This window comes from Anomaloglossus baeobatrachus, chromosome 10 (assembly GCF_048569485.1).
Source record: "Anomaloglossus baeobatrachus isolate aAnoBae1 chromosome 10, aAnoBae1.hap1, whole genome shotgun sequence".
Taxonomy (NCBI): Eukaryota; Metazoa; Chordata; class Amphibia; order Anura; family Aromobatidae; genus Anomaloglossus; species Anomaloglossus baeobatrachus.
Window position 1 is genome coordinate 155,891,935 of NC_134362.1, and position 16,164 is coordinate 155,908,098.

Consider the following 16,164-nt stretch of genomic DNA (forward strand, 5'->3'; position numbering starts at 1 on the left):
GACTCGGTGGTAATAAACAGGCAAATGTGACATTTAGGTTTCTGTCCTTCCTGCAGTGGGTGTATAAATTACGGCCAATCAGGAAGAGGGAGAACTGTGCAGCTAATAACTACTGTTCTTCCCACGACAGAAAGCAAAACAAGAGGTGCACAATGTGTGATGAGGGAAAACTCTGCAGATGTAAACAGACGCACAGTTCTGAGTGATCAGGTAGAGTGCATTGTCATCATTAAAGCAAAACTGCATTATTCAAGAAAAAGCTAGGGGATTTTAGTTGATATGCCATGTCTGGGTTTCCTTACTGTAGCCTACAGTATCCATAATGCCAGATAATCATAGTTGAGTCACATAAAGATGCTGTTACACAATGGATACAGTCTCAGTGTATCGTATGTGATATATACGATAAAGTCTCAGTGCTTCCTATGTGATGTATAAACAGAAGTCTCATTATATCCTACGTGGTCTATATACAGCAGTCTTGACATCTTCAATGTGATCTATACACAGCAGTCTCGATGCCTCCTATGTAATGTATACGGCAGTCTCTCTGTCTCCTATGTGATATACAAACAGCAGTCTCTGTGTCTCCTATGTGATGTATAAGCAGCAGTCTCGGTGTCTCTTATGTGATGTATATGCAGGGGTCTCGGTGTATGCTATATGATATATATACAGCAATCTCAGTGTATTTTATGTTATGCATATACAGCAGTCTATACAGCAGTCTATGTATGCTACCTGATGTGTATCCTATGAACTGTATATGCAAGAGTCTCAGTTTATCCTGTGATGTGTAATCAGCAGTCTCAGTGTATCTTATATGATATATAAAACAGCACTCTCTGTGTACCCTATGGAGTCCATACACCGCAATCTCAGTTATGAGGGAATATCCCAAATTATGAGCCATATAGTAAATACTCCGCCAGCACACTTGCGTTGGCGGAATATATGCACCACTCGCAATAGAATTCAACAAATAGAGAAAAAACGAGTGTGTATGCAGAAATTTATTTATTCAAAAAAAGACACAAGCAAAACAGCAATAGAACAAGGATTAAAAACAACTACCACAAAATCAAGGGGGGCATACATGGTGAAGAAAGATACAGTATGTAGGCCGCCAGCAGTCGTGGGAGAGATGAACGTGTGGTAATGTAGTACAAAGAGATACCAAGTTGGTTGGAAAATAGTAATACAATCAAATGTTCATCATCCCTATTAGCCGTGGGAAAAATAGGTGGTCATGTGACTATAGTGTGGTAAAGTACCGCATGACAAAAAAAAAAAAAAAATTTTGGGTATGTGCATTATGTGATGATTCTTGTATACGCCTATTGCCAGCAGTCCAAAAACTTTTTTTTTTTTGTCATGCGGTACTTTACCACACTATAGTCACATGACATTGTGAATGGTAAGTGCACTTGCACTTTATAATTTTGATAATATGTTCACAAAAAGATGTTTTTGGTAATTATTGCCTTTGGTCATTATGTGTATGCATTCATTTCCATACGCCCTGGCCACGACTAGAGAAAGAACTATACTCTGTATTCCTCTTGACCACGGCTATATATCATTAATTACTGTTTACTGTATTAAGCCTTTGGGTATTATGTGTATGCATTAATTTTCATACGCCTGGGTCACGATTAGAAAATGATACTATAATTTGCATTTCCTCTTGACCACGGCTATATATTACCAATTACTGGTTGACTATTTTTTTTTTTCTTCTTTTGACCACCTATTTTTCCCACGGCTAATAGGGATGATGAACATTTGATTGTATTACTATTTTCCAACCAACTTGGTATCTCTTTGTACTACATGTACTACCATCTCTCCCACGACTGCTGGCGGCCTACATACTGTATCTTTCTTCACCATGTATGCCCCCCTTGATTTTGTGGTAGTTGTTTTTAATCCTTGTTCTATTGCTGTTTTGCTTGTGTCTTTTTTTGAATAAATAAATTTCTGCATATACACTCGTTCGTTTTTTCTCTATTTGTTGACCGCAATCTCAGTGTATATGATATGTGATGATTATGTAGGGGTCTTGGTGCATCCTATGTGATGTATATACACATCAGTCTCAATGTATCCTATGTGATTGTTTATACATCAGTCTGAGTGTATCCTATATGACATATAAACAGCACTCTCTGTGTACCCTATGGGGTCTATACACAGCAACATCAGTGTATATGCTATGTGATGTATATGTAGGGGTCTTGGTGCATCCTATGTAATGTATATACAGCAGTCTCAGTGTATCCTATGTGTTTACATATTTTTTATTTTAAAATTTGGTTCAAACAAAACAAATTGTTCACACAGTAAAATTTAACAACAATTAGTCAAATTACAATCTAAAGGTAAATTAACATTCAATTTTTGAAATAGAAAAAGTGGAGAACGGGAAAGGGGGAAAACAAAAAAAAAAAGAAGAAGAAGAGGGGGGAGAGGGAAAGGCTATATGATTAAAGAAAAAGGTAAACTAGAGTTATAGTAGAGTTTTGGCTGCAAATTTAAACTGAATCTCTTAACACATAAATTGCTAAACATAACTATTAGAATAAAAAAAGACGGAGAATATAATTAAATAATTTTTACAGCTAGTAGCTCCACTAACTCAAGGATTTAATATAATAAGATTGGGATTGAACTTCTTTGACCAAAGATTCCATCTCACCGAGTACTTATCATATAATCTATCTTTCAAAGCAAACTTAAATTCGTAAAGATTGTAAGAGGAAATTCTTTCTATTACTTCATGTATAGATGGGACATTAGTATTTCTCCAGTTGGCAGCGAGGAGATTTTTAATCACTTGTATGATATGGCAGGTAATATGTCTAGAATTTAAGTTAAGTTCATCTATCCCAATTGATAGCAGAACTAATTCCGCAGAGAGACTAATTTCAGATGAGGTTACATTATGGAGGAGAATTTCTGTATCTCTACGTAATTTCTTCAGTTTTGGACAACTCCAAAAAATATGACTGGTAGTACCTCTCACTCCACATTCTCTCCAACATAAATCAGAATTATGAGAAGAGAATCTATGTAGTTTTTGTGGGGTATAGTACCGCTCAACCAGAATCTTATAATAAGATTATTGTATGGATATACAGGTAGACATCGAGTATGTATAGGTTAATGCAGATTTCCATTTGTTAGATTGAAATGTCGTATTCAATTGTTTTTCCCAAAATTCCATATATTTCAATTTCTTAAATGTATAGTCATCATTAAAAATTGAATATATGTTACTGGTATTCCATAAACCTATGTTTAATGGGTTGTTTAGTAAGTCTATGATGAAGGTGGGTAATTTTTTTGATAGAAGATTTGTTTCTTGCCGAAACTCCCATATACGAGTCCATTTATATTTCTCTGATATTGGTAGATTGTAGTTTATAAGTAATATGTCAAAAGGAATAAAATCTTTATTACTTACAATATCGTCAAGGAAAAGTATACCACATCTTTTCCAATTTAATGTTTTTTAAACTTGTCATCGAAACCTTTTGTGCTAATAAACAGTTTAGCAGAGTTCTCCAAGCTTTTATCTCTGCATTATTAGTTGGGTTTCTTGGCAATTTTTTATTTGTTCTAAGCAGATAAGCGAAGAGTAAAGGTCCAGTCACACTAAGCAACTTCCCAGCGATCCCAACAACGATAGGGATCGCTGGTAAGTTGCTAGGAGGTTGCTGGTGAGATGTCACACTGCGACGCTCCAGCGATCCCACCAGCAACCTGACCTGGCAGGGATCGCTGGAGCGTCGCTACACGAGTTGTTGGTGAGCTCACCAGCAACCAGTGACCAGCCCCCAGCGCCGCGTGGAAGATGCTGCGCTTGGTAACTAAGGTAAATATCGGGTAACCAACCCGATATTTACCTTGGTTACCAGCGCACGGAGCTACACGTGCAGAGAGCAGGGAGCAGCGCACACTGAGCGCTGGCTCCCTGCTCTCCTAGTTACAGCACACATCGGGTTAATTACCCGATGTGTACTGCAGCTAAATGTGCACAGAGCAGGGAGCAGCGCACAATGCTTAGCGCTGGCTCCCTGCTCTCCTAGCTACAGCACACATCGGGTTAATTAACCCGATGTGTCCTGCAGCTACATGTGCACAGAGCAGGAGCCGGCACCGACAGTGAGAGCGGCGGAGGCTGGTAACAAAGGTAAATATCGGGTAACCAAGGACAGGGCTTCTTGGTTACCCGATGTTTACTGTGGTTACCAGCCTCCGCAGAAGCCGGCTCCTGCTGCCTGCACATTTAGTTGTTGCTCTGTCGCTGTCACACACAGCGATCTGTGCTTCACAGCTGGACAGCAACAACTAAAAAATGGCCCAGGACATTCAGCAACAACCAACGACCTCACAGCAGGGGCCAGGTTGTTCCTGGATGTCACACACAGCAACATCGCTAGCAACATCGCTGCTACGTCACAAAAGTTGTTCGTTAGCAGCGATGTTGCTAGCGATGTTGCTTAGTGTGACGGGGCCTTAAGTCTTTTTTATTTTTATTCCAGATGATGAATTTTTCAAGAGACATCCAACTGTTATCAAGGTTCTCTAATAGTGTAAACTGAGTTTGTTTTACTAGGTTGCTTAGGTAATAGGATTGTATATTAGGCACACCAAAGCCACCTTTCAGTTTGTGTTTAAATAGTATGGTTTTAGAGGTTCTAGGCTTTTTGCTTTGCCAGACAAAGTTTTGTAATTGAGATTTAATTTTTCCTAACCACTTATTGGGGATATTAAGGGGTATACATCTAAAGGTATATAGACTTTTTGGTAAAATAATACTTTTGTATGATGTTATTTTCCCAAACCATGAGGTCTTTTCTATTTTTGAAGCTTTCAGGACATTGTCCAGAGCAGCAAGAAGGTGTTTCATATTAGAGGGTATAATTTTATTTTAAATTTATTAGAAAGCAATATACAGTGGAACCTTGCTTAACGAGAACAATCCGTTCTGGGACTGTACTTGTTAATCAAGGTACTCGTTCAGCAGAGCAAGGTTTCCCATAGGAAATCATTGCAATGCTGACGATCCGTTTCACAACTTCTTAAATGTCCCATCCTGGTCCCCTATTCTATCATTCCACACACGTACAAACACGCACAAACATGTACAAACTCACACAAACACACACAAGCACACACAAGCACACACAAGCACACATGCACACGCACATATTAAATGCTCACCTTACCTTCCGTTCCATCGCTGGTCTCCTGGGACTTGCTGTTCTCTGGTACGGGGCCGGGCTGTGTATCAGGTGACCATAACAACGAGGGCGGAACTTCCTGCCAGAGCGCTGACGTCAAAAGGCAGAGCCACTTGCCTCTGATTGGCCAGCGCGCTGCCTTTGACAAGCGGTGACAGGAACCACGAAGTTCCTGCTTCGTTGCTATGGATGACGATGCCTCGAGCGGAGCGGCGCACTACAGGACCCAGGAGGCCGGTGATGAATTGGAAGGTATAGATATAGGTATGCTCACCTTACCTTCCGTTCCACCGCCGGCCTCATGGTACTTGTAGTTCGCCGCAATGTACCCGGGAACTACAAGAACCATGAGGCCGGCGGTGGAACGGAAGGTAAGGTGAGCATAATACAGTACTGTGTGTGTGTGTGTGTGTGTGTGTGTGTGTGTGTGTGTGTGTGTGTGCGCGTGTGTGTGTGTGTGCGTGTGTGTTTGTGTGTGTGCATAGATGTGTGTTTGTGTGGACAGTGCAAGTGCGGGTCAGAGCGCGGTGGATGGACGGAACCAAAAGTGTGTGAGGTGAGAATTTCGCTCGTACAGCAAAGCTTTCTCGTAAAGCGGGTTACAAATTTACAGAAAGCTTTGCTTGTTAAGCGAAATTCTCGTTAAGAGAGTTACTCGTTAAGCGAGGTACCACTGTACCTAAATAAGGTACATTTTCTTCCCCCCAGGAATAGTTAAATTCTTTATAGATAGCATCTTTTAGGCTGTCATCTAAATGGAAACTAAGAATTTGTGACTTAAGTTTATTAATTTTGTAGTAGGAAATATTATTAAATTCCTGTAAGGCCTTGTCAATATTTCTTAGGGATTCTAACGGATCTGTGATTGATAAAATAATATCATCCACATAAAGGGTCAGTTTATACGGTTTCCAATTAGTATTAATTCCCTTAATTCTATTTTCCATTCTAATATACTCTGCTAGAGGCTCCATAAGTAAGGCGAATAGAAGTGGCGATAGTGGGCAGCCCTGTCTTGTACCATTAGTAATAAAGAGAATTTTGTTTACTTCCCGTAAATTCTTTTTCTTATAGTTCCGACATGGGAGACCCAGACCATGGGGTGTATAGCTTCTGCCTCCGGAGGACACACAAAGTACTACACTCAAACGTGTAGCTCCTCCCTCCGGGCTATATACACCCCCTGGATGACAATCTAACCAGTTCAGTGCAAAAGCTGAAGGAGGACATCCACCCATAAGTAGAGATAGAGTAAAACTCGGAATAACCGGAACCTCTGTCTACAACAACAGCCGGTGAAACACACGGAACAAGAACTGCCAACAGGCAACAGGGAGGGTGCTGGGTCTCCCATGTCGGAACTATAAGAAAAATAATTTACGGTAAGTAAACAAAATTCTCTTTTTCTTCATCGTTCCTTATGGGAGACCCAGACAATGGGACGTCTCAAAGCAGTCCATGGGTGGGAAATAAACAAAACTGAGAAGTAGGCAAAACCTAACTTCACAAATGGGCGACAGCCGCCTGAAGGATGCGTCTGCCCAAGCTCGCATCTGCCGAAGCATGAGCATGCACTTGGTAGTGCTTCGAAAAGGTGTGCAGACTAGACCAAGTGGCAGCCTAACAAACCTGCTGAGCCGTAGCCTGGTGCCTGAAAGCCCAGGAGGCACCGACAGCTCTGGTCGAGTGCGCCTTAATCCCTGGCGGTGGGGGCACCTGAGAACATTGGTAGGCATCGGAGATGGCCGACCTAATCCAACGAGCTAGTGTCGGTTTAGAAGCCGAGAGACCCTTGAGCTGACCCGTGGTTAGCACAAAGAGAGAGGTGCACCGCCTAAGAGCAGCGGTGCGTGACACATAGATTCGGAGCACCCGCACCAAATCCAAGGTATGCAACGCCTTCTCAAAGCGATGCACAGGGGCCGGACAAAGGGAAGGCAATGAAATGTCCTGGTTAAGGTGGAAAGAAGACACCACCTTAGGGAGAAAGTCCGGAGTCGGACGGAGAACCACCTTGTCTTGGTGAAACACTAAAAAAGGTGACTCCGAAGAGAGCGCAGCCAAATCAGAGACTCTCCTGAGAGAAGTTATGGCCACTAGAAAAACCACTTTCTGTGAAAGTCTAAACAAAGGAACCTCCCTAAGAGGCTCAAATGGGGGTTTCTGTAAGGCCGTGAGGACCAGATTAAGATCCCAGGGATCCAAAGGCCGCCGGTAAGGAGGAATGATGTGAGATGCGCCCTGTATGAAGGTGCGCACCTGAGCCAGTCGGGCGATACGCCGCTGGAATAATACCGACAGAGCCGACACCTGTCCCTTGAGGGAATTGAGGGATAGTCCTAGCTGCAGACCGGACTGTAGAAAGGACAGGATGGTCGGTAAAGAGAACGGCCAAGGAGCATGGCCGGAAGAGCGACACCAGGACAGGAAAATCTTCCAAGTCCTGTGGTAAATCTTGGCCGAGGAAGACTTCCGAGCCTGAGTCATAGTGGAGATGACCTCAGAAGGAATGCCTGAAGCCGTCAGGATCCAGGACACAAGAGCCACGCCGTCAATCTGAGAGCCGCAGAATTCTGGCGGAAAAACGGACCTTGAGAGAGAAGGTCTGGGCGGTCCGGGAGATGCCACGGCATTTCTACGGACAGACGGAGCAGATCTGGGTACCAAGCTCGCCTGGGCCAGTCCGGAGCAATGATTATGACCCGACGGCCCTCCATTCTGATCTTGCGCAGAACCCTGGGCAAGAGAGCTAGAGGGGGAAACACGTAGGCCAGACGGAACTGGGACCAATCTTGAACCAGCGCGTCCGCTGCGAAGGCCTGAGGATCGTGGGAGCGAGCCACGTAAACCGTAACCTTGTTGTTGTGCCGGGATGCCATTAGATCCACTACCGGAGTGCCCCACTTGCGGCAGATTGACCGGAACACTGCCGGATGCAGGGCCCACTCGCCGCTGTCCACGGTTTGACGGCTGAGATAATCGGCCTCCCAGTTTTCTACACCTGGGATGTGGACTGCGGATATGGTGGACTTGGAGTCCTCCGTCCACTGAAGGATTCGTTGAACCTCCAACATCGCCAGGCGGCTGCGAGTCCCGCCCTGGTGATTGATGTAGGCAACCGCTGTCGCGTTGTCCGACTGGACTCGAATGTGCTTGCCCGCCAACAGGTGGTGAAAGGCTACGAGAGCTAGAAGAACAGCCCTGATTTCCAGCACATTGATCGAGAGGGCTGATTCGGACGGAGTCCAAGTGCCCTGTGCTCGGTGGTGGAGAAATACTGCTCCCCAGCCGGAGAGGCTGGCATCCGTGGTGAGGATCACCCAGGACGGAGTCAGGAAGGAGCGTCCCTGTGACAGAGAGAGGGGCCGAAGCCACCACTGAAGAGAGCTCCTGGTCAGTGGCGACAGAGCCACTAGCCTGTGCAAGGAAGAGGTCCGCTTGTCCCAACAGCGGAGAATGTCCAGCTGCAGGGGACGCAGATGGAACTGGGCAAAGGGAACCGCTTCCATTGACGCCACCATCTGACCCAGCACCTGCATGAGGTGCCTGATGGAATGACAGCGGGGCTTAAACAGAGAGCGCACCGCCAGATGAAGGGACTGCTGTTTGACTAAGGGCAGCTTCACAAGTGCCGGCAGAGTCTCGAATTGCATCCCTAGGTACGTAAGTTCCTGGGTCGGGGTCAGAGTGGACTTGGGCAGATTGACAAGCCACCCGAATTGAACAAGCGTGGCGAGAGTGAGCGAGACACTCCGCTGACAGTCTGCACTGGATGAGGCCTTGACTAGAAGGTCGTCCAGGTAGGGGATTACTGCCAACCCCTGGAGATGCAGGACCGCAACCACTGCTGCCATGACCTTGGTGAAAACACGAGGGGCCGTGGCTAACCCGAAGGGGAGAGCCATGAATTGGAAATGTTCCTCTCCGATTGCAAAGCGTAGCCAACGCTGGTGTGAAACCGCAATAGGCACATGCAGATAAGCATCTCTGATGTCGATGGATGCTAGAAAATCTCCTTGGGTCATTGAGGCAATGACCGATCTCAGAGATTCCATGCGAAAGCGCCGCACCTGAACATGCTTGTTGAGAAGCTTGAGATCCAGGATGGGCCGGAAGGAACCGTCCTTCTTGGGGACTAGGAAGAGGTTTGAGTACAAACCTCTGAACCGTTCCCGGGCGGGAACCGGAACAATTACTCCGTTGGCCTGCAAGGATGCCACGGCCTGTGAGAAGGCGGCGGCTTTGGAGCAGGGTGGAGTGGACAGAAAAAATCTGTTTGGCGGGCTGGAAGAAAATTCTATCCTGTAGCCGTGGGAGATGATATCCCGCACCCACTGATCGGAGACGTGTTGAAACCACACGTCGCCAAAGTGGGAGAGCCTGCCACCGACCAAGGACGTTGCTGGCGCAGCCAGATAGTCAAGAGGAGGCTGCCTTAGTGGCAGCGGCTCCTCCGTTCTTCTGAGGACGCGGCTTCGCGCGCCAGTTGGGTTTTCGATCCTTGGCTGAGGTAGTGGACGAAGCTGAGGGCTTAGAGGATGACCAGTTAGAGGAACGAAAGGAACAAAACCTCGACTGGTTCCTGCCCTGGACAGGTTTCCTGGTTTTAGTTTGTGGCAAGGAAGTACTCTTCCCGCCAGTAGCTTCCTTAATAATTTCATCCAGTTGTTCACCGAACAGTCGGGACCCAGCAAAGGGGAGCCCAACAAGGTACTTCTTAGAAGAAGCGTCTGCTTTCCACTCTCGAAGCCACAAGATCCTGCGGATCGCGAGAGAATTAGCGGAAGCCACCGCCGTGCGGTGAGAAGCCTCCAGAATGGCAGACATGGCGTAGGATGAAAAAGCCGAAGCCTGGGAAGTTAAGGCAACCATCTCGGGTATAGAGTCCCTGGCGAGGGAATGTATCTCCGCCAGAGAGGCAGAGACTGCCTTAAGAGCCCACACTGCTGCAAAGGACGGGGAGAACGAGGCTCCTGCCGCCTCATATACAGATTTGGCCAGAAGGTCAACCTGGCGGTCAGTGGGATCCTTAAGAGAGGTGCCATCGGCCACAGATACGACTGTCCGGGCTGAGATTCTAGACACCGAAGGGTCTACCTTTGGAGAGTGAGCCCACTCCTTAACCACTTCTGGTGAAAAGGGAAAACGGTCATCAGAACTACGCTTTGGAAAGCGTTTGTCAGGACAGGCCCTGGGCTTGGTAACAGTGGCCTGAAAACTGGAGTGGTTAAAAAACTTACTCCTAGCTCTCTTAGGAGAGGTAAACTGGTGTATTTCTACCAGAGAGGCTTGTTCCTCTGACACTGGTGGATTGAGGTTCAGTACGGAGTTAATGGATGCAATCAAGTCACTAACATCCGCATCACCCTCAGATAAGTCAATGGGGTACATAGAGGTAGCGTCTGAGCCCACAGTAAAAGTATCCTCCTCGCCCTGCACCTCAGCTCGTGAATCAGAGCCGTGGGACGAGGAAGGAGAAGGGTCCCTGCGTCTCCGTTTAGGAGGACGGGGTCCTAAAACATGCTCTGAGAGCTCTGCAGAGCTCGGAGCAGCAGAGGCGCCCTGAGAAGAGGGCTGATGCATGGTCAGCAGAGTCCGGGACAGCTGTCCCATGGAGTCGGCAAAAGACTGGGAGATAGCTCTGGAAAAAGATGCTACCCAAGCCGGGGGTTCAGCCACCGGGGCCGGAGCAGCCGGGGGGACCCCTGAAGAGGCTCCAGGCTGAGGCACCACCATGTTAGAGCAGGCATCACAATGTGGATATGTGCTCGGTTCAGGCAGAATGAGCTTACATGCAGTGCATATAGAGTACAGCCTTGCAGCTTTACTCCTAGTGAGAGACATGCTGCTGAGGTGGAGGCTCTGCAGTAAAGAACACACTCCTTTAGAATGACCCCCTGAGAGTGTATAATAAAGCCCACAACCAGAGGTTGTGGCTTACCAGACCGGTTTTTGTGTGCCCTCCGGATTCCACAGCTCGGACCCCCAGTAGATGCAGAAGTTGCAGCAGCCAGCGCCGATCAGTGTGTGAACGCTGATAAAATGGCGCCGGAGTTTTTAGCCCAAGAGCGGGAGTCCGGAGGGCCAAGGAGAGATACAGGGGAGGGAAAAATCTCCTCAGAGAGGAGTGTCCTCCCCTCTGCTGAACGGCCGGTGGGCGGCGCCACACTGTTCCCCTGCAAGACTGACATGCAGGGGGACTGAAAACGAAACTAGGCCGCAACTGAAGCCGGGGCCTAGATTTTGACATGCGGCCGACGAGCAGGCACCCTCGGCGCGGTTCTCAGGAAAAACCCTGAGAACCGGCCGGAATTCACAGCAAAGTCAAAAGACACACTCTCCCCTTAATAAATGTACCCGGGACCCCTGAAAAACGTCTCAATACTTAGCTTTTGAGACGCAGGGCCAGGTCCCTGGGAGGGAGTTAAACGCTCCGTCCGGCAGGATCCTGACAGGGCTGCGGATGGAGACCGGTCTCCTGCAAAGCAGAGAGAACCGTGATGGCTCCCACTTCAAGCCAGAGCCTCAGAGGATGGTGAAGGAGCGCGGCATGTGAAGGCTCCAGCCTTGTAAAGTCAACCTTAACAGCACCGCCGACACAGTGGGGTGAGAAGGGACATGCCGGGAGTCCAGACTGGACCCGCTTTTCTTCCATATCTTTGAAATCAAAAATCTTAAAAATTAAAAATCAGAGAATGCATGTGTGTGTGTGACCTCCTGGAACACAAAGCATTGAACTGGTTAGATTGTCATCCAGGGGGTGTATATAGCCCGGAGGGAGGAGCTACACGTTTGAGTGTAGTACTTTGTGTGTCCTCCGGAGGCAGAAGCTATACACCCCATGGTCTGGGTCTCCCATAAGGAACGATGAAGAAAGGAAATTTTCTCGAAATATAATTATTAACATAAATTTGAGCTGAGGGTTTGGAGTAAAGAAGGGATATGACATTTTTAATTTGCCCTATGAATCCAAATTTTTCCAAAGTTGCATCCAAGTAGCCCCAATAGATTCTATCAAATGCCTTCTCTGCATCTAATGCAAGAGACAGAGAAGGAACTTTTTCTTTGTTAATATGGTCAATTAGATTGATGAGTTTTCTAGTAGCTTCCGAGGCCTGTCTCTTTTTGATAAACCCAACTTGGTCCATATTAATTATTTCTGGGATTATAGTTTGGATTCTATTTGCAATTAATTTTGAAATAATTTTCGTGTCCGTATTTATAAGCGAAATTGGCCTATAGTTCGAAACGTCCATAGGATCTTTCTTTGATTTCAACAGCATAATTATATTTGCCCCTAACATTTCCTCGGGAATATTATTTAATGATAATAGATAATTATTAAGATTGGTTAGGTGGGGTATTAAAGTGTTTTGAAATGTTGTGTAATATTCATTATTTAGGCCATCAGGGCCAGGAGATTTTTCATTTTTAAAATTTTTTAATAATGTTCTCTATTTCTTTATTTGTGGTGGGCCTGTTCAAGTGTATCCTATGTGATGTTTATACATCAGTCTCAGTGTACCCTATGTGATATATATACAGTAGTCTCAGTGTATCCTATGTGATGTATATACATCAGTCTCATTGTATTCTAAGTAATATTTATACAGCAGTCTCAGTGTATCCTTTGTGATACAGCTTCAGTCTGTCTTACCTGCAATATCAGGCTCTTTTACATAAAGAAGAAATGGTAACAGATTTACGAAACTGTCAAAGAAAAACTGCCATCACCTAACATAGCAACCAATCACAGCACAGCTCTCAGTTTTTAAGAGCAGGATTGCAAATGAAAGCTGATCAATGATTGGTTTATCTGGGCAGCAATTATTTATTATTTTTTTAAAACAGTGTCATAAGTCTTTACCTGGAATACATAAAGATGGACAAGGACAGCACAAATTGGTGGCTAGGAAGGAGTCTAGGGGCTGCAGGAGGGATTTGATCTGTGAAGGTCATCCTGCCTGCAGTTTACAGGAAGTGAGAAACTGATTTCTGGCCTTCATACCGCTATATGTGCATGACTGGTTGTCAGACTGGAGATCACATGACCTAACTTCCTGTTGCAAATGTATACCGTATTTTTCGGACTATAAGATGCACTTTTTTTTTCCCCTAAATGGTGGGGGAAAGTGGGGGGGTGCAGCTTATAGCCTGAATGTGGCTGCGGGGAATGAGGGTCATTGGTGGCATAAGCAGGCTGTAGCAGCCTGCTGTGACCACGTGAGCCCGCTCATTTCATATACACGCCCATCCTCCCGCCCATCATCTCTCAGCGCTGAAGCCAGCACTGACAGGTGGGCAGGATGATGGGCGGGGGATGCGCGGATAGTAAACAGTCGGCCCGCATGATCATCCCTGCCAACTAAAGCCTTGAGTGATCATGTGTGGCTATATTCACTGCCCCCCGCACATCATCATCAGCGCGGGGCGCAGTGAATCAGTATACTCACCCTTCACTGTTCCCTGCAGCATTGCGATCTCCTCCTGCCTGCCGGTCAGCTGATCTGTGTAGAAGCGGTGAGCACAGGGATGACGTCATCGCTGTGCGCACCGCTAGTCTCCACACAGGTCAGCTGACAGGGAGACAGGAGGAAATCGCGATGCTGCAGGGAACAGTGACGGCTCCACACTCCAGAGGCACTGCTGCCGGCACTGACAGGAGGAGGAGCGAAGCTGCATGGAGCAAGGAAAGGAGAGTATAAACGTTTATTTTTTTTTGTGTGCCACAGGATACAGGCCATATAGCAGGATGGGGGTATATAGCAGGATGCAGGTACATAGCAGGATGGATGGGGGTATATAGCAGGATGGCAGTATATAGCAGGATAAGGGCATATACCAGGATGGGGTACATATATACAAGGATGGGAATCATATACAACGCAGGAGGATCATTACCAGGATGGGGTACCTTAGTAGAGAATTTGGGGACATTACCCCCATAACAGTGTCAGCAGCAAATCCTCGCCCCATAACAGTGTGTCATGACCACATGTTTTGCTTAAAATTTTATTTTCCTATTTTCCTCCTCTAAAACCAGGGTGTGTCTTATAGTCCGGTGCGTCTTATAGTCCAAAAAATACGGTAGATCTAATGAAGGTTTCTCTTTACTCCGTTTACTGATCAAGTTAACTAATTCCATATTTTGATAGACCAGACATTTTTTCCATATTCGGTGATCAGAGATGTTTATATACTTTAAGTTTAAATATTTTGAATTCCTTTTTTTACTCCATTACTTGGTCTTTTTATTGGACTTGTCCGTGAGATGCTCTGATTGCTTCTTCAGTATCTTGCAGTATATAGTGTAAATCACTATTTCCTATGAAGCTTAGCTTCACAGGAGTACCAAGATGACATTGCCATCACTCCATTTAAATGCAATAGTTAGTGACTGATTGCAGCATCTAAATGGTTAACAGCAGCGATCGGACCATAACTCTGGTTGTTGCAGTTACATGCAGATGTTAGCTGTGTAACATACGCTGACCAGTCCCATCATGGAGCATTAAAGGAAAACTGTCACCGGATGTTTATAATACTCACCTAATGGTCGATGCGGAGCAAACAAGTCGGATGGGAGTCTCCATTCTCCACGTCCGTGCATCCTCTTTCGACCATCTTTGTCCTCCTTCTTCTGAAGCCGCCATTGAGGGCCTGCACAGGCGCACTACAATACTCTAATCTGCCCTACTCAGGGCAGATCAAAGTGCGCCTGCGCAGGACCTCAATGCCGGCGTGTGTGTATGACGTAGAACGCATTATCCACATTAGCTTCAGAAGGAGGACAAAGATGGCCGAAAGAGGAGGTGCAGACCTGGAGAACGGAGACACCCATCCGACCAGTGTGCTCTGCACTGACTGTTAGGTAAGTATTATAAACGTCCGGTGACAGGTTCCCTTTAAGCGGCTAAAAAGCAAGAATATGGATAGTGAACAACTATTATATGTGCAAAGAAAAAAATAATAATAGCAATGCGTCTTTAAGGAAGCGGTCAGAGGGGCCTACTGCTGCAAGATGCATCTTACCGGACACTAGGGGACGTCGTCCTGCTTTGCACCCTATACTACCATATCCAGTGTGTAGGAATTTATGGCACAGGCTCCCATACTAAAGATGATAACCTAGAATTTGTAGCAGGACACGCGTCTCCCGTTTGGTAAGGGTCAGCCCCTAAGAATACTTAAAGATCCGAATTTAGAAAATAAATGTATTCCATGCAAACTCCAGCACTATAATAATTTGGGTTTGCATTTTTTTTTATGTGTGATTAAGGAGAGAAGGTATAAGTTGTGTGCGGCCAAAGTGGACAACACCTGTATTCAGTAAAGTCTGTTTTTCTTGGAAAAGAACCATTTACAAAAGCCGTGGTTAAAGCAACTAGAGGAAGCCGTATCTGCAAAGTGTGGGAGGAAGCAACGCAATTACACCGTCCAAAATAGACAGTCGTACACACATCTTAGTGCCATGCAATGCCGACTCTACAGTTCGAGGGGGATGTACCCGGAGGTGGACGCCATATGTGATATCACAATACACGAGACATAACGAGAAACGAGCCCTCTACCTTCACAGCGATTGTTCTCCTGGATTCCAGAACTTCCTCCTCTAGACGATCTCTCCCGGGCTGTGGGTACAAAAACAAGAGCTAGAGCAAGCTGCCACACTGCCGGCTTGTAAGAACATGAACATTTCTTAATATATTTTCACATTAGAAGAAAAAAAGGGAATTTTGTTTACTTACCGTAAATTCCTTTTCTTCTAGCTCCTATTGGGAGACCCAGACAATTGGGTGTATAGCTTCTGCCTCCGGAGGCCACACAAAGTATTACACTTTTAAAAAAGTGTAACCCCTCCCCTCTGCCTATACACCCTCCCGTGGATCACGGGCTCCTCAGTTTTGGTGCAAAA

General features: G+C 45.9%; 1 protein-coding gene across 1 annotated transcript in view; it reads right to left on the bottom strand.

Moving 5' to 3' along the window:
* CYLD (CYLD lysine 63 deubiquitinase) overlaps window positions 1-16,164 on the bottom strand; it is a 147,220-nt gene that overhangs the window by 85,464 nt on the left and 45,592 nt on the right. Inside the window, exon 8 of the mRNA XM_075325738.1 lies at window positions 15,821-15,880. Coding sequence (XP_075181853.1) covers window positions 15,821-15,880 — 60 coding nt within the window. The remainder of the gene's footprint in view (window positions 1-15,820; window positions 15,881-16,164) is intronic.